Source organism: Thunnus thynnus, chromosome 2, assembly GCF_963924715.1.
Source record: "Thunnus thynnus chromosome 2, fThuThy2.1, whole genome shotgun sequence".
NCBI lineage: Eukaryota > Metazoa > Chordata > Actinopteri > Scombriformes > Scombridae > Thunnus > Thunnus thynnus.
The window spans coordinates 23,066,248-23,084,748 of record NC_089518.1 but is presented as its reverse complement, the minus strand read 5'-3'; the positions used below and the strand labels follow the sequence as shown (position 1 = coordinate 23,084,748).

At 39.3% G+C, this 18,501-nt stretch overlaps 1 protein-coding gene across 7 annotated transcripts in view; it reads left to right on the top strand.

Annotated features, from left to right (window-relative positions):
• Positions 1–18,501, top strand: part of pdlim5a (PDZ and LIM domain 5a) — a 64,592-nt gene that overhangs the window by 36,308 nt on the left and 9,783 nt on the right. Inside the window, exons 4-17 of one of the 7 annotated variants that reach the window (XM_067611465.1) lie at positions 1,338–1,377; positions 5,300–5,325; positions 6,450–6,470; positions 6,605–6,622; positions 7,538–7,710; positions 7,930–7,969; positions 11,115–11,153; positions 11,510–12,205; positions 12,326–12,484; positions 12,591–12,665; positions 12,906–13,037; positions 13,199–13,363; positions 13,494–13,511; positions 15,889–15,966. In XM_067611465.1, coding sequence (XP_067467566.1) covers positions 1,338–1,377; positions 5,300–5,325; positions 6,450–6,470; positions 6,605–6,622; positions 7,538–7,710; positions 7,930–7,969; positions 11,115–11,153; positions 11,510–12,205; positions 12,326–12,484; positions 12,591–12,665; positions 12,906–13,037; positions 13,199–13,363; positions 13,494–13,511; positions 15,889–15,966 — 1,680 coding nt within the window. The other 6 variants (XM_067611455.1, XM_067611478.1, XM_067611474.1 and 3 more) reach the window with 6 other exon arrangements.

The window sequence follows — 18,501 nt, the reverse complement described above, 5'->3', positions numbered from 1 at the left end:
ATCCTCAAGTATGAAGAAAGTTGTCATGTGACTGCTCAAAATAGGATTGAGGCTGTTTCCAAGAACAGCTACCGTGGCAGTTCAGGGGAATATTTTTTTTATGGCCTTTATGTCCTTTTGCTTCTGGTGTTAATATCATCTAAGACTCTCTCATCTCATGAGGAATAAACACGACGGCAATATGAGGGCACTGTTGGCACACTAAAGCTAGCCGGGGCACAAGAGTCAGAGAGCAGGAGGCCAGGCGTATGAGTGGCTGTATCTGCAGACTGATGTGTTTCTAGCTACTGCAAGGCTGTCAGTTCAAATTTACAGAGGTGAAGGACATGAACGTCCCTGAGGAAGTGTCTAGAAGGGCTGTTCTGATAGGAATGCAGGGCTGCTGACATTCATGTCTTCAGTTACTCCTCAGTTTACATAACCTTTAATTTACATATTTTTTCCTCTTTATCATGTTCAATGAAGTTGTGATGCACTGAACAACCGTTTAAGCTATATTCATTTGTTCCATGTGTGTTACTGTAACTTTTAAATATTCTTACTAAATAACAAACAAATCCACTAATCCTTAACTGTAAGCTAATTAAAACCTGATCCAATTTACTTTTATGTCAAGAACGTGCTGTCCTATTGCCTAAATATCATCTTAAGCCAGGCAGGTCAACCAAGAACAGAATGCATCAGTGTAAACAGAGATGAAATGATCTCAGTAAAATTAATATTACGATGACGCGTGAAGCTATGACTTCTGAGTAAATTTAACAGTGTGGATGATTATAGGCATGTTCCTCAGATGACCTTTAGGGGAGAACATTGCCCCAAGAGGCATCAAGAGTATCAAAACCCAAGAGTATCAGATTGATACAGGCCTTTATGGACTAAAAACAGCTGCCGCCAAAAGCACACAAACATTAAGAGAGACCAAACTTTTCAGCTCCAGCAACTCATGTTTCATAGTCTGACACGCAGAAACATTGAGACTTTTTGGATTCTCTCATAGCTGATGACAGAAATCTCTGCATGTTGGTCTCTTTGCTGAGAGCTCAGGTTTAGTCATAATTCACCATAACCACATTTTGTCTAAACCTCAATAAGATCTGAAAATTTTACAGTATAGTCTTAGCAGTTGTGAGTGGCTCCATAAATAACAGAACATTTTTGAAAAGCTTGTGCAATTTTGCAAACATGGCGTTGGCTGACAGAAATTTAAGACTATAATAAGAATACATATACAGATATCTAAAACAGACATTCTTCAAATGAAATATTACATTGACAGTGAAGTCTTGGGGTTGTGCAATCTTAAATAATGGCCTGTGTCTCCCACTTTTTTTCAGGGCCTCCAGTGTTCCCAAACCTCCTCCTGTGGCACCAAAGGTAATGTAACAGAGTCCCTGAAATAATAGAATTGTTTTTCTTTACACTTGTGGACATAGTGTTTATTTATTATTTATTTTTGGACACAAGAAAATCATAATATATTATATTTTACAGGTGAAAATTGAAATTCTGATTGAATTAATTTGAATATATATTTTCTTAGAACTGCATACTTTGAATATGAAAAACAATTTTACATTTGGATGTAGCTTTTGGTGCCAAATTTGGCAGTTTTCTTCCTAACACAAATGGTTTACAGAGGCTGTTTATCATTTGTTTTTTATTGAGTCTTGAATGCAGGAAAGAAGGTGTTTTTTTTTTTGCCAAATACTATTTTTGGGAATCTGATCTCATTGTAAATTATCACCTGCATAGTTATTCATCCTCATCATTACAAAAATGATTCTATTAGTGACTGATTCATTAAGACAGCATTAAAAAAACTGTTCTCCTGGGGTTCCATGCTGTAAGTGTTTGATTATTTTCTTGAGTGATCACATCCTTCTGAAACGATGCCATACATACATTTTTGTTGCATGAACTATCTTCATATTTTTGTTATAGTAAATGACAGTTAATCATACTGATGCTTCTCTATTCCCAGAACACATTTAAATGCACGAAACTAATTGATCAAACTTTGATATACGGCGGACCTATGACCTGCATATAAAGTCTATAGGACAAAACCATTTTTGAACCCATAAATTATATATGTAAGAGGCATCAGTATAGTGTGTGCTGTGCTGTGATGTTTTTTGTGTGTATTTGCATGCTCTTCCCTCACGCCGGTAGGTTGACAGATCAGACATCATAAAACCAGTGGCCATCACCCATCCCCCTCCTCCACCCCATCCCCACCCTCACACCTCTGGCCCTTCCACCATCCCTTACAACAAGGCCCCCAGACCTTTCGGGGGCTGCGGATCAGAGAGCGAATATCCTTCTTCACAGTCCCCTTTTGCTGCCTTTATCCCATCCCCATCCTCTGCCTTCACCCCTGCCTCCTCCCACACCATTCCTCCTCCACCTCCACCTCCTGTCTCTTACCCATCCTCTTCCTCCTCCTCCTCGTCCCCCCCTGTCCTCGTTCCGCCTCAGCCATCAGTGTATAACACACCAATCAACCTCTACTCCACTGAGAATGCGTGTGAGGTGGCCATGGGGCAGAGGCGGGGCCTATTGGAGAGTCAGGGTGGAGCCTTGCCAATGCAGTTTAATGGGTGAGTGGCGGTCTCGCTAGCCAATCAAATAAATCAATTCTTGGTACTTACACTGTCTCCAACTTTCCCTGTCTTGGTTCTATTCAAGGTGTGAAATTGGAGCTTATTGATGTGTCCTATTTCTTGCTGCTACTTTTGGGAATATCTGTTAATGTGTCTGCTGGCTGTCTGTTGATACATCCATCACAGATTCATACAATTTTAGTACAAAAAGGCATTATGAAATACCAGTAGGCACAGTAGCCTACCATTTGTTAGATGGTGTTTGTTAACTTTTGTAAAAAAAAAAAAAAAAAGAAAGACAATTAAAAAGAGATGAAGAAAGTTTAAATTAACTACATCAGTATCCACTTTTCTGTTTAAGTTAGACAAGTATACAGTTTACAAGAAAGTCTATTTCTGTCATGATTTACTTAGTTGGTAGTTTGAAAAGTTTATGTTCCTTACTGAAAATTGTTTATTCCCTGCAGTGCCCTGACCACGCATGCTAGACTCTGTCTTGGAATCTTAAAATGTTGGCAATGATTTTCAAAGTTCCTCTCATTAAATCAGAATCAAATGTGTGTTGGTGTTTATAGAAGAAGAAACATAGGAAATGTTTGCTGTACCGCACACACAGTATTGAGATACTTGCTGGAGTTAGCAGGAAAAAGCTAATTAGGATGCCTCTGTTTGCTACTGTTGTTTATTGTAGCATTAAAAAGTGACAGTCTGAGTTTAGTAAACTTTCCATTAAGAAAAATTATGCAGCCAAACAGAAATACTCTTGGTTATTTGTGTACTGTGTCATGTCAGAGAACTCAAGCTACTAGTCTGGAAAGACTGATATGTAAGCAAGTTGGAATGTATTATTGTACCATCTGCTTATTGTAGGAACTCCGGAAGGGAAATTCTGTTAAAGGGAAATTTAATCATGTGATGGAAAACATGAGAAATTATGGATTTTTTTGTCCTGTTAAAATAATGGGTCAAAGTATTTAACATAAACATACAGTTTATGTTAAATCTTGGAATGGATATAGAATTAGAAATCACTACAAATATGCAAAATGAAAGTAAAATAGTGAAGCTTTGACAACATCTTTCTTATCTCTTTGCTTTCATGTTTCATGAATCATTGATGATATTATGTAAAAAAAAGTATGTCTCCGCGCCGCTACTGTAAGTGAAAGTGGACCTCTCCACTATATTCTATATGGAGGTTCAACAGTCGTCATCAGCATTAACGTGTCCTTAACATTTGAAGAGGGTCAAAACCCTCATCTACTACATTTACCCTCTCTGCCTCTTCTTTCTTCTTTCTTTTCTGTCAATATACGGTATGTGTTAATTCATCATGTTTAACTTTTCCCCTGTCATGCTTCACACCCAAGCTGTCTGCTCCTATCTTTCTCAACATAATTCCCACCATCATCTGTCCCCCCCCTTCCCCTCCCTCTGTTTCTGTCTTAACCCCAACTCTTCTGTGTCCAGAGGCATAGTGAGTATAACTATGCCATGATGCTATGACTAAGCTGAGTATATATAGTCTGTGTTGGTAACTCAAGCTGTGTGGCATTCTCTTTGCTCTAGTAGCAAATGCGTCAGTCAGTAAGGGTTTCAGCTCTGAATCCATGCAGCTTTACAAATAGTCTCTCTCTCCACACGGACTAAGACACAAGCATTTTTTTCATTCACTTATTCAGTCAGATGGATTGAATATGCTCCTTTTCTTACTCAGAATCTCTCCATTTATTTCATGTTGATGCTATCTATGCTCTTTTCTCTTGGCGATACACTGACAAAAGGTTTGTTGGTTTCTCTTTCTGTGAGAATCTGATCTGCACAATATAATCTTACAACACGCAGCCATGCACACATGCACAGGCACACTAGCTGCAATTCAGTTGGGTACATAGTCTTCCCCATGTATCACAGATTACATTTAATAGAGTACACTATTTTATTGAAACAGGGTCTTGATCTGTCTGTATTTGTATAGTTTTGACTTGCTTCCTTCAAGTTGACATTTCCTTGTGAATGTTCATCTGAGTTTATAGACAGTTACTGTAGGAGTGGTAAGTTTTTACTGACTTTGTGGTAGATCATGCAGGCAAAATCATGTTACACTAGTCAATACACTGTGGACCAGACTGGACCATAAGATGAGAGCCTGTTAGCTTGACACTATTTAATACTTGTAGTTCATTAATATTGAGTATGTGTGCATGATGAAGTTATTATAGTATATTTATTTTGTATTTTATAGTTATCAGTTCAACAGTAGAGATCAGCATACGCTCTCACTGATGATCAATATACAGTTGCAGGTATAATGTTGTGTAGGCATTCATGAATTATGGACTGACTCTTTTTGGGAAAGCACTTTTCATGAAATATGTAATATTTGAGAATTACTCAAATTCACATTTTTCCCCTGACTTCTTTGTAGAAAAAGCAGCAGTTTTTTTTCTTCCAGTATTAGCGAATCCATTTGATTTATTCCATTGCGGACAGTATAAGGCAGCATGTGTGTCTGTCCTTGCATGTTGTTTTCATGCTGTAGATGAGCTGTGTGGTGTGCTTCGTTTCAGAGGGAATATTTATTTTACAGTTTTGGATAATGATACTGTAAAATGGCAAGAATTTGGACATGTGTATGTCAGTGTTCTCTGTTTTTCTCTTTTCCTTTCAAACTGTGTCTCTCTGCTTTGCAGACTGCAGCACATCGTCAAGTCACAAAGTTAGTCTCTGAAGCATGTCTGGTTCTGACTGCATCCCTTCCTTTTTAACCTTCCGCCTCTCTTTGTGTGTGCCAACTGTATCGTGACATCTGCATGCATTTGCTTATTAGTTTACTGCAGAACATTATTCCTGATGATGTTTTATAGTTTGATTTGCTTAATTTCGTTTCATTTGATCAATTTATATTATGCAAAAACTGCACACATGCACGCAGCTAATTCAAATCAATCAAACCCTTTGTATGTGATAAATATGCCAAGGCTGCAGCATATTTTTACCTCAACTGTAAATCACAAATATTGTCAGACAAGCGGCGCTCGCACACACACACACACACACACACACACACACACACACACACACACGCTATATTGTCAGACACTTCCAGTATAACTGTAAGTGTGGGACCAGGCTTGCACAGAGCTGTCAACATTCGCACACCCACACGGCTGCTGCTGTGACAAGAATGTGTTGAGAGACACTCATAAATCAGTCTATTCAGTGTGCAAGGTGAGTGTGTTGGTGGGTGGGTGTATTTATAGGTGATTTATTGACAGCAGCGCCTCAAAAATCTCCAATACCCCTGTGTGTGTATATGTGTGTGTATTTGTCCTAGGAGTTGATTTATTGACAGCCAATTAGTAAGGGGCCTGTCAGCACCCTGTTGCCAAGGAAGAGTGCACACACACAGACACACACAGTCCATAGATACATCCTACATAAACACACATCTTTTGAAATTATGATTATACCGCAAATTCACCAAGCAATGTTTTTGAACACCAGTTGAATAGAAAACAATTTTAAAAAATCTCAATACTTTCCAAACTGTCCAAATAATGACTAACAGTGGAACAATAGACAATTCAGCAGCACCACCATGTGGTTGAAAATAAAACTGACTTAATTTAAGAGTTCACTTTTCCTCATCTTGATGTGAACAAATGTCTCCATAGATGTTTTGGCTCTGTGTTGTGCATGCATCGGCAGTTATGGTCCATAGATTCATGTTTTCTACTCTCTTCTCTTTTTAACATTCACTTTGATTCATTCTTAATTATCTAATTAATTCTCAATACTTCTATTTCTTGATTGTCTTCTTCTACTTTACCTACCTTCTAGTGGACCTCACAGTATTTTGAAGTAAGTCTTTTCACATAATTCCATTGTGTCTATATAACTGTTGTGTATGTGTTTGTTATCTTTTTATGTGCCTTTATTTAGTATATTTCTGTTTTTTCTTTCTCCTCTGTTTTTCTCTGTCACTGGTTTTCAAGAAAACCCCTTCCACCAAGGTATCAGACTGGTTCAAAACTAGGCAGTAAACACATTTAACAAAGTGTGGTGTGATTTTCCTTGTCTAATAAGAACATATTGTGGTTAGTTAGTTGTGAGGTGTGCATCATGCCATCTCATGCAACCTGCAATATAAACATCAGCAGTTTATTGTCATTCCTCTAACTGACTGTGTGTTAACAAATTTCTTTCATCAATTTAAAATGCCATAATGAAAGTAACCTCCTAAAAAAAACTAAAACATGTCTTTGCCTCACATCATACTGATGGAATTATAGTAGTAGGTTGAATATTATAAAATGTTTTATAGGTTCCTGCAGAATTTCACCTGAAGGGAAAGGTCAATATTTTTCAGCCTGGACCCAGCTTTCCCATCTTTTTGTGTCTAAGTGACTAATGGGGTCAACAATTTTTGAAATTGGTCCAGTATAGAGCGAGAGCAGTCAGCAGCTGTGAAATAGGTTGTAATGTAATCCTTTAGGGCAATTGCACCTGTCAATGTACGTCCACTAAAAGTGCTTGTTTTTGCCACTGACAGGCTCAGATTAAACAACATAATGGAAAAGACCACACAGAGAAATAAAACGTTTTTCTTTTCCTATCACTTGATCCAGTCTGTTTGTTACTGTGTTGAACCAAGTCTGGCTCAAGAAGAAGTGTCATTCTGAAATGTTGCGAGAGTTGGGTTGTCGAAAACAGCTAAATATTCAGCCAGTCACTTAGACACAAAAATAGAGTCCACGTTGAAAAAATACTGAAGTTTCTCTTTAAGTATCTTATAATATCATCACAGAAGACATAGGAAATACATCTTTACTTCTTTATATATTGGTTATGTAACATGACAGAGAAATGTAAAATTAATAGAAAATCTGCTTATATTATGTATTCTGTTCAACTCTGCCCTTCCTCAGAGCTCCCAGGAAACACGTTGTGGACACAGACATTCATTTTTACCATGTGCCCACCCATGCTGATGCCAGCAGGAAACGCATAATGGAGGACACAGAGGACTGGCGCCCACGCACCGGGACCACCCAGTCCAGATCCTTTAAAATTCTGGCGCAGATCACTGGCACCGAGAATGGTATGTTACCATCAGATACACAGGCTGTTGTTACCGCACTGTTAGTTGTTCAATACATGTGGCATACACACATAGCTGAACTATAGTGCTGATGGTATCACTTCTGTCTAGATCAAAAGCTCAGTAAAGTTCAAATTAAGACTGACAAATTATAAAAGTTACAGGCCCTGGTGTTCTCAAAATACACTCATGAATGTTTCTGCTCTGTCCCATGTACAGTAGCTCAAGATGAGGACGCTGACACAGCCAAGAAGACAAAGTAAGTGCATGGCAATGGTTGTGATAAACCTTGATATCCTGTCATCCTATCATCGGTTGATGTTGTCTGTCGCATTTGGTGGAATAACAATACATATTCCAGCGAATGTATGTATCATTCCAATAGATTTCATAATGTTATTTCATTTAACCAATTTGATTAGCTGCCTCTAACACATAAAAGCTACACTTACCCAGCAACAAAAAATCTCACTCTAAATCTCTGTGGCACAGATGTGGTCATTATTGCTGCGTAAGGGAAGAATTGTATTGATGCTGTGTGGGCTCTTCCTGTCTAGACAGCAGAGAAAAGATCGCATTTGTGCCATTAAATCAAAAGCCAGACCTCTGTACTGTACAGAATGTCCATTCTTTGCAGCTCCAAAAGTTAAAAAAGTACTTCCGATTAAATTGCCCTCTCAGATTGAATGTTGATTTTAAATACTGTTATGTCAGCAGCTGAAAGTGTTTCCATCTCTGCTTACCAATCCGAGTGTGGATAGATGTGATGGTTGGTGTGCTCCTCGTGGTTGTTTGTGCATTTGGTAGTTGCAGTGCTGCATGTTGTATAACCTGTGATTGTGTTGCTGACAATCATGGCTGGACTGTGGCCTTGTTCTCAGTGTGATGTGATCCATTGGCTGTCCATTTCTCTTGCTGGCTTGTGGCAATACATGTGATCACCATGTGTCCGTGATCACTCGTGTTAACTCACTGTGGGCATTGATGTGTGACTTCATGACTCAGTGAAATCATCATTTCAGGCCATATTGGCCATGATTCATGGGTGGTATTTTGACATAATAAAGACAGACTCTTTTGACACAGGAAATGATAAGAGTACTGTTTACTGGATAGTCCTTAGTCCCTATTGATTTCTGTCATTTTCTATTCTCATCATAACAGTAAAAAAAGAAAAACTGGCCATCTTCACTGCATCTAAACATTTCCTGTGTGTCATCAGCTTTTTGTGTGTGGTAATAGCTCTTATTGTATTATCTAGCTTTCCTTGTGGCATGGCTCATAGTGTGTCTCATCGCAGTTTGCAGGGCTACTACTTCTCCTAAATCCTTCTTTTCTCTCTCTTCTGGTTTGTTTTTCTCTTCTTTTCCCCTCCTCTTACTCATGTGTCCTGGATGGCAGAGTGAACAAGACCACCACTCGGTTGGTGATTGGCCCTAAGTACAACGAGCTGAGAGACTGGCACCACGGAGTGTCTGCTCGCACCCTCAATGTCCAGTAGACTGTGTGTGTTTGTGTCTGTGTGTGTGATTGTCTGTCCACCTGTGTATGTACACACACTATATCAATTTGACTGTTGTAGCTGGTTATTTATGAATTGGACTGTTGAAGTGCTAAAAGATTGAAGACTAATAGGAAAAGGGAACGTAAAGGAAAGACAACTGGGATGAGAGCTTGAAAAAGAACTGCTGGAGTTTCTCTCTCTGTCTGTGTGTGGGCTTGTCCTTCACTATTATTTTATGAGTCTGCGCTGCACTCGCCTCATTCAGACCTTTAATTAAGTATTGGATACATGCTGAGCTCACCCCACTGAAGTGGAAAAATGTGTTAATACACATCCTTTTATCAGTGTGTGTCCACTTTGAACTCATCATACATTAATTTTGAGTTTGATTACAGTGCATTTGTATGTTACTTTCTGTGTACACTTGAAATCTGTCAGTGATTTCATAAACATGGAAGTATCTTCATACTAATTAACACCAAAACATTAAATATTATGATTAGGATGAAGTCCATAAAACCTACAGGAAATAACTTACTTATACTATAAATACTTTATTAGGTGAGTCCTTGTGTGGCTTTGTGTGACATCATTTTCCAATGTAACAAAGATGAGAAACAAAAAATCCTAAAGGATCTACTTGAAAAATATGCACCTGAAAATCCACATCAATGTCTTTCTCAGTACTCACTACAGTACATGTAGTCTTTACTGCAGCACATATACTGACTGTACTTGTGTGTAGTATGTAGTACATATGTGCAGTATGTCAGTGCTGGCTGCGATAGAAACAATAAAAAGGACCTGTTCCCACGGTAATGAGAAAAGACGAACAGCCTGAGGCAGCTTGCTGAGAGCTGTACAGACAAAACGTTATGAATCATTCAGTCTACATTAATTTTGAAACATGGTGATGATAAACAGAAATTCTGATTTATGACTAGAAACGCCATGCATTATGTTCTGGAAGTCTGCATACAGCTACCGAGAAAGCAACACATGGAAAAGACTGTTATTCCCACTCTTTACATATATACTACTTCACTAGACTGTTGTTTCAGCCTTGTTGCCTTCTGTACCACTATAATATACATGTAGCATGAAGTATGTGTGTGTGTGTATGTGTGTGTTGGAAGAAGGGCTCTAATTTAGTAATTATTTAAGTGGTAAATCCAGCATCGGTCTACCTGAGAGTACACCGTCTACATCTAAATGCAGGAACTTGACTGTGTTTTATAGATTTAAAAGCCTTAACGGTTTGTTTACATCTGTTGTATCTGTTAACATTGGCACTAATTTGGCCTGTATGTTACAAACAGTGGCTGGCGTTCGAAACATGGGAAGAGATTACAACCTGTCAAGCGTTTATGTGTATATAAACTAAATGCTATGCTGCTGGGATGTAACAGCCCAGATTGGTGCTTTGAGACATTTTGTATGGTACAAGGATTACGCAAGTAAGGATGGCTCTTTTCAGTGAGCAGGTTGTGGAGGTTTGATGGTGTGCAAAGTGACTGTAAAAATGCTATAAATGGCTTGTAATGCAAAAGTATTATTTTAAGGCCCTTGCTATGTAAAATATTCCTCCAGTGCCTTCACATTTACAGTATGTCATCCCTATGTTTACTTACTGCAGATTATGCTAACTTTGATTGTAGTTTCTTCATAGATTGAAATAGCATTGCCTTTTGAAAACAGACGAGAATCTAGTGGTTGAAATTTCTTCTCTGTGTTTTGAGTTTGAAAAAGTATTATTCTATATTGTAGCTAATAAAGTGATTGCATTTTTTTCTTGTCTCCTTTTCTCTCTGTTTGTGGCGTCCCTCCTTTCTTTATTCACTCTTTTTCCTTTCTTCCTACTCCCTTACCACCTTGGTTGCTTCACTCTTTTCTCCTCTAGTTGCCTCACTGAATCTGAGACAGACAGTGGGGAGGTCAGGTATAAATCATAACCTAACTGAACTTGTGACACCACCTTTTCACCTTGGATTGTCACTCAGCACAGTAATCACTTTTAAATAAAACAGGCCTTTCATGAAATCACACGAACTAACTGACAAATTCTAGTCTTTTATGAAAAAAATATAAATGCTGTACAATAATATTCTGCAGACTGAAGATTAATTTGATGCACTTGGATTTCGCAAGCTATAACACTGATTTCACATAAGTGCATCTTTTTCACACTTTCACTCACACTAACTACACTAAAATGAACTCCAACTTCTCTTTAAAGTGTTCCTTTAAAACACACCAACCCAATAGTATTATGCTCTGCTCTCTGTTATCTGCCAGTGACAGATCTCCAGTGCATCAATCCTCTGACCAAGTTGGTGTTTTACTCGCAACCTTTAGTGGAGTGAATGATGTGGAGGCCATGCCGACATCTGTTTATTTTGACCAACCACAGCCACAGTCAGCAATGTCATCTGCCAATCAGCAAAGGCCAGAGGAGGATGCCACAAAACCCAACCATGTCCTCCTTTCCAATCCTGGCAGTGTCTTAAAAGCCCAAAATCAAGAGAACAATGTGTCATCCACAACACACTTTCATGTAGTTGCCATCCCAATGTCATATTCAAGTTCTGTTGACATGTTTTGTCACATGCAACCAACATGTTCATCTAATATGAACTATGCATCAGCTCCAATGCTGGCACCTTTACCCTACACTGGCCAAACCCAAATATCATCCTCCCACACCCAAAGTCCAAATGACACTTCACTTGATGTGTTTTTGCCAGCCAACATGCCACAGTCTTTTCTTGAGCCGAGTCCTGTTTGTACCCAGACTCTAGCATCTGATTCACCTGCTTTTAGTGTTTTACATGCGGAAACAGTAGGACTTTATTCCTCAGCTGGTAGCAACCAGTCACTAGTTCAAAACCAAGCACCAGAGAGATCTTCTGATATTGTCCCTGTCCAAAGTCCAGCTGCTTCAGATGGCACCTTTACAGAACCACCAAGCTTTCAACTGTGCACCACTGAAAGGTACATTGAGACTGGGATATTTGATGAAAGCTCACAGAATTACCCAAAGATACATAAAAGGTCCAAAAAAAGGCTTTGACAAAAATCTAACTGAACACAATTTTTGTCTTGGTCTAGCAGTTCCCCTTTACTACCACTAGAGGACAGCACAGACTCAGAAAAGGTTGGGTCCAGTAACCATGTGACAAGGCATGATGGTGATGACCATAAATTAAACAGTCCTGCTATTGAGTCTCAGAAGGCATCACAAGCTCAAATTGACCTTTCACCTAAACACAGGTGCTGTATACAGCTTTAATATATTTTGCACATGAAATAAGCTTTTCAGTGACAGGTAATTTAATTGCTTTAACTACATGTATCTGTCCAATCTCTGTCCTCTCAGTTCCCAAGGCCAAGTCAATAGTGGTGTATCTCATATATCAGCACGTCATCACGTGTTATCTACCAAACCAGTCAGGTACAAGGTTATGATGATTCTCACTTAAATATTGCAGGATCTACACATAAATTAACTTTGCATTCAAGCCAATTCAATGCCAAGCTGTCGCACTTACGTACATGATGTTGTATTTTTGTTTTGTATTTTTCATTGAGACATTTAATAGCACTCACTGTTCACTGCTCCTGTCTTCTGCCATTATCTTACGGTATATGGGTGTGTGTATGTGTTTATGTGTGTGTGTGTATTTGTAAACAGGAGAGAGCTCCTGTCATGTCCTCTGGACTTCTTGCCCAGAGCCGCACCCTGCCCCCCTCCCCTAACCCCCAGCGCTCCAAAACAGCCCACACAAAACATAAACGCTGAGTGCTGTAGTCCATTTCAGGCAAGGTAAATAAAAGTATGCCAGTGTAGTGTGGGTGTTTTATATGTGTGTGTATGGATTCTTTTCCTCTTTCTGTATATTCTCCATCAACAACCTATTCTTTTCAGCTTTTCATTGAATTCCCCTCAAACCCCTTTGTTTTCCCCAATGTGTCATGAATGGTCAGAACAACTGATCAAAGCAAACCCTGCTGGTCTCCTGAGAAGGCAGCATCTCAGTCATTACTGGATGCACTGCTCATCACTCCAGTAACTCAGGTTCCGCCACTACGCTTGAGGAAGAAGAAGAAGCATCGAAGCGTCAGTGAACTGCACCTGCCAAAGAACAAGAGGTAGATAGGGCAGACCTGGACAAAACTAGCATCAGCTGTAAAGCTAAAAATAGTCTAAACTGCTTGGAACTGCTGTTTTACACTATTATTAAATTAAAACAATTTTTTATTTCTTTTTTTTTTTGTCCAGGTCTGGGTCCAGGAAAAAGTGACTACATGATATAATAATCTAGTTCACAAATAGTGTGATACAATGTGTTGATACATGCTGTGATGCATGCAGCTTCCCACTAATAACTCTCATCAACTAATGCTTGATAGCACTAGCAAACCTAGAGACTTTAGGATAGAAAATACTTTATTTTTTTTATTGTAACATTAGGTTCTAGAGGAGAGGCTTCTTATTCATTCTTATCATAGAATTGTTTTAGTTATTAGTAAATATTTTGTTCATAGGTATACCTATTTTTAACCCACGATGCAAACAAAGTCCTTGAGTCCACTGTACACATCACTCATGGCAGTGCAAAAGCCGTGCTTTTTCATACCACGCCAACACCAGAGGACATGGTCCATATGTCTCTGTGGAGACAATTCATACCAACTATGACATTCTGTGGTCACTGTGAAACAACTTGGCAGCATCTCACAGAGATCAGTCATTGACTTGTGGACACAACTGTGGACATTTAAACCGTAAAGTATGAAGAGCGTGTGTGCATGTGAGTCTGAGTGGGTGTCTGTATAGATGGATGTCTTTGTTATTGTGTGTGTTTGTGTGTATGAAAAATGCGCACACATGGATAGTATAGTGTGTGTGAGGATTGAATTTGATCCAAAGAATATCACAGTGTTAAATTATAGACCATCTGTTGTGTGATGGAGAGAGCTGCTGGACAGCACTCAGCTATGTTAATGGACCATTTGTTCAATGCTCAAACAAAACCAACACATTTATGAGATTCATAATACAAGTTCTTGTTGGAACTACAGTACACAAGGGGTTACTTTACATATGTGAGTAGCGGGGGCACTGAAATGTATTATTTTTGCCTCATTATCATTTAATACCAGCAAACAAGAAGTCTCATTATCAGGCGGCACGTAGTGCTGTAAATAGACTCCAGGCAAACATAGAAGATAAGACAAACACAGAAACAAGAAGGGAGATGCAGAGCAAGGCCATCAATACATTTGTGATACACAAGTGTAAAAGTTGGCGGTGTATTAATGTAAAAAGTAGTATAATGCACAGACAAAACAGGGAAGATAAGGACATAAAAATAAAATAAATGTATTCTTCTCTCTGTCCCTTCTTCCTCCCATCTCTCTTTAATCATCCCTTTAGTTAACAAGGTTCATATGTGGCCCAGTACGTCCAGATGGTCAGCGCTCTAACAGGCTACTATTGAATCAAAACAGCGGGGCTCTCCATTAATCAACCAATCACAGTCTAGCAGAATACAATTAAGCTCCCCTGTAATTGTCCTGAATGGTGGAGAATATTAACGAGCCACACTGTAATTGGCTCTAATGAATGAAGGACTGGGGAGCATCTTATTTCCTGTTCTACTTGTCACCTGTTGTTAGCCAATTACCCCAGCTAATGTGAATGAATGTTGTTAGCTTGTCCGTCCAGATAATTTGAATAGATGGCGCTACAGCCTATAATTTCACAGAGCTAAAATAGCCTAATAGCATGATGAGGATGATGCGTTTCCTGTTCTTTACAGGACCATTTTGCTCAATAGGATGATGTTATCAAATTAAATGCAAAGCCAAAAAAACATTTGAGGGGGTCACAAGGCAAACAAAGTTTGGAACCACTGACTAAAGTATCAGAATGCAGATGGGAAAATCAAATGATTTATAAAGAGAAGTTGTGGAGTCAGCAGTAAAGAGTGACTTGTTAAATTAATCCAACCTGTAAATCGTTAGAATGAATCTGATTACTTTCATTTCACTCACATTTACAAGCAGTTAAAAATATTGCAGAATTGCAGAAAAGAAACTAAAAGCAGGGGTGGAGGTGCTGTTGATTTATGCAAAATTGTTATAATAGTTAGAGTGTAAATGTAATGTAATAAAGATGGTAATGGGATGGCAGCCATTTGGCACTACCAGGCTATAGCCAAATTCAGTGTAGTTTTGTCACTGGCTGTAGCTGTAAGAAGTTAGTGAGCACCACAGCGTACAAAATGATGAGCTGATAATGAGAATGAAGAGGTATGTTCTGCAGTCTGACAGTCTCTTTCCTATGGAGAGTACTTAGATTAGGACTGTGCCGGCTATAGGCTGATTAGCTGGAATCGATGCTAACACAACAGTCTGCTGGGTGCATTTATCACAGTCCTTGTCGTTACACTGAGCTTGTTTAGTGTTTAACAATGTGTATATTAATCAGAGGCCCTTTCTAACCATTTATCCATTCAGTTGAGATTCACCTTTTCAGAATGCACTGAAAGTAACAACTACTGAATGAAATGTGGCTTGTGTGAGAATGCTATTTGACCAACTCTCTCTGTCAAATGGTGTTTATTGTATTAGTTTAAACACTGTATTCTATTTCTCTTCTTACATCAAAGGGTGTCTTGGCATCAATCAGGCACAGAGGAGGGAGACCCTCTCTTCTCCTCTCCAGTTAATGCGGTCTATGTCTTTAGGTAAATTTACCCTCTCCTCTCCTCTCCTCTCCTCTCCTCTCCTCTCCTCTTTTCTCCTCTCTTTTCCTCTCCTCTCCTCTTCTCTCCACATATCTCACGCCTACTTTTCCAGAGTTACATAGTTGCACTTTCCAAGATTAGAAAGTTTGGATCAATGATTTTCGAGGTAGTCCTGTGTGCTAAAATGAATCAAATGAACCCCCTGCTCTTTAGGGACCATTTGATATTATGGATGTCCTGTGTGTTCAAATGAAGTGTGTGCACAGGGAATGTCACGGCAGAGGCGGGGAGGGCAGCTGAAACACAGAGCATCTACAGAGATGAAGCCAGCACACACACAAGTGCAACATTCTTCCCCTCTCTTTCTCTCTGTCTCCCCCAGCTTGTCTATTCACCTCCCTCTCTCTCTCTCTCTCTCTCTCTCTCTCTCGCTCTCTTCTTCTTCTTCTTCTTCTTCTTCCTCTTCTCTTTGACTCTTTCATTCCCGCTCACACAAAACATACAGGCACAACTCAATGTAACTATGACTGCAGTTGCCATAACACTTGTCTCCCATGAGTCCCCTAACAGCCAGGCACAAGGGGAAGACAGCAGTGATCCAATTGTTGGCATCGGCTACAACTATGCATTATGGGTGTAATATGTCTGGGGAGAGATTGTTGGCCCACCCAAGTTCCTCAGCTGCCCCTGATGAACACACACGTATTTAAACACACATACACACAGTCCATGTTACTCATAGAGAGGTTATTCATTTTGCATCATTTTAAAAGGCAGTGATGTTTGAGGCCTGGGGCCATGTTTGGTTGAAGAGCAGAGACATTTTGCTCCCTTTATTTCAATAGCTGGACGAGCTCATCTCTCTGCAGCAGTGATGCCCACAAGACAGGAAGTTAATGATGAAATGAGTTTCAAAGATCCCCCATTCTGCTCTTTAAAACCTCCAAAAAATATTTTTTAATATTTTATTTAAAAACAAAATCCAGGAAGCTAGATATTTGTCCATAAGTGGTGCAGACAACCATGGAAAAAACTAAGGCACTCCATCGTCAGCTTAAATAATATAGTGAATTTATTCTTTGAGCAGAGGCATCAGGGTCTCTCAGGGAGTCCCTAAGTCGATATGCGTTGGTCTGCTTGATTACCAATGCTTGAAGAATAAATTCACTGTTATTTAACCTGTAGACAGAGTGCCTTGGTTTTTTTCCATGGTTGTCTGCACCACTTAAGGACAGATATCCAGCAAGACTTGCTGGATTTTTTTTTTTTTTTTACTTTTACCTGGCCCCACTAAAGAGCACCTGTTGTATGAGCCATCCGAATGCAGGGCTTCCTCCTCCTGTTGCAGAAAATACTTAATTTCATTGAAACAAGAAAACCTTCCTAATAATAATAAACCCAATAATGACACATAATGTGGAGGGACTTTTATCATTTCAGATGGATAGTTAGAATTAGTGGCCAATTGATCAATGCAATCTTAAAGAAGAGAACTAAAATTTCCTTGAAGCAAATGCGTCTCCCAGAAATGTTTTTTTCCCCCAATAAGAGCACATTTGGCTCTGAAGAACTGTATCATGAGGGAGTATTTTGCTCAGAGACACATGTTTTGTCTTGCGAGAGAACATTTTGACCTGAGAGAGAATGTGTAACCCACAGAATATGTTGCCCTCAGAAAAAAATGTGCCGCCTTAGATCTTGTCATGTTAAACCTTGGGCCAGTATTCACAACAATGCCATGTATATAACATGTCTATATTTCTTTAGAGACTAAATCTGTTACACTCTGCAAGTGAATAGCACTCACTAAATATGAACTGAAAACCTAGCATGCAAAATGTATCTGTTTTGTGTAGACAGACAGGAAATACCCTTGCTCCCATGAGGTCATTTTCTCTATTCCCTCATTTGAATTAGTGTACTAGCATCATTTGATGTGATCACCACTAAATTTTACTGTGGTCCTTTAAAGTTACTCAGCCTTTGACCCAAATGCGAAATTTGGTTTTATTTCTTGGAACCCATGAAAATGGACAGCCAGTGTTTCCAGGGGGACCCATTAAGCTTCCTCACAACGTCAGAGAAATGTCCCAACCTATACGATGTGCCTTCAGAGTGGGGTGGTTATAAAATTCACCTCTATGTACAGTACTTGTTGAAAAAAAATACACAGATACTTCACAGAGCGGGGTGAAATGAATGTGGTCAAAATCTGTGCTGTAGCATGAGAACGTTGTCTCCCCTCCATCATTAGCACTGGTAGTCTGGCATCTGTCTGCAATACATCTGGAATGGGCACTTTTGTTGATTACACCATGCTATATTTCACTCCACTGTTGTCAATTACTCTCTGTTGAGTCATATAAATTGTGCTGTGCAAACCCACTCGTCTCCTATCCATCATTAGACGGGGTGGCCTGGACTCTGTTCTGCTATGAAAGTGGCACATGGGCAACATTTTTGTGCGTACTGTACTCATAAGAAGGAAGTGCACCGTGAAGTTGAGTACTGTACTGTTTTGGCTGCAGCTGCATG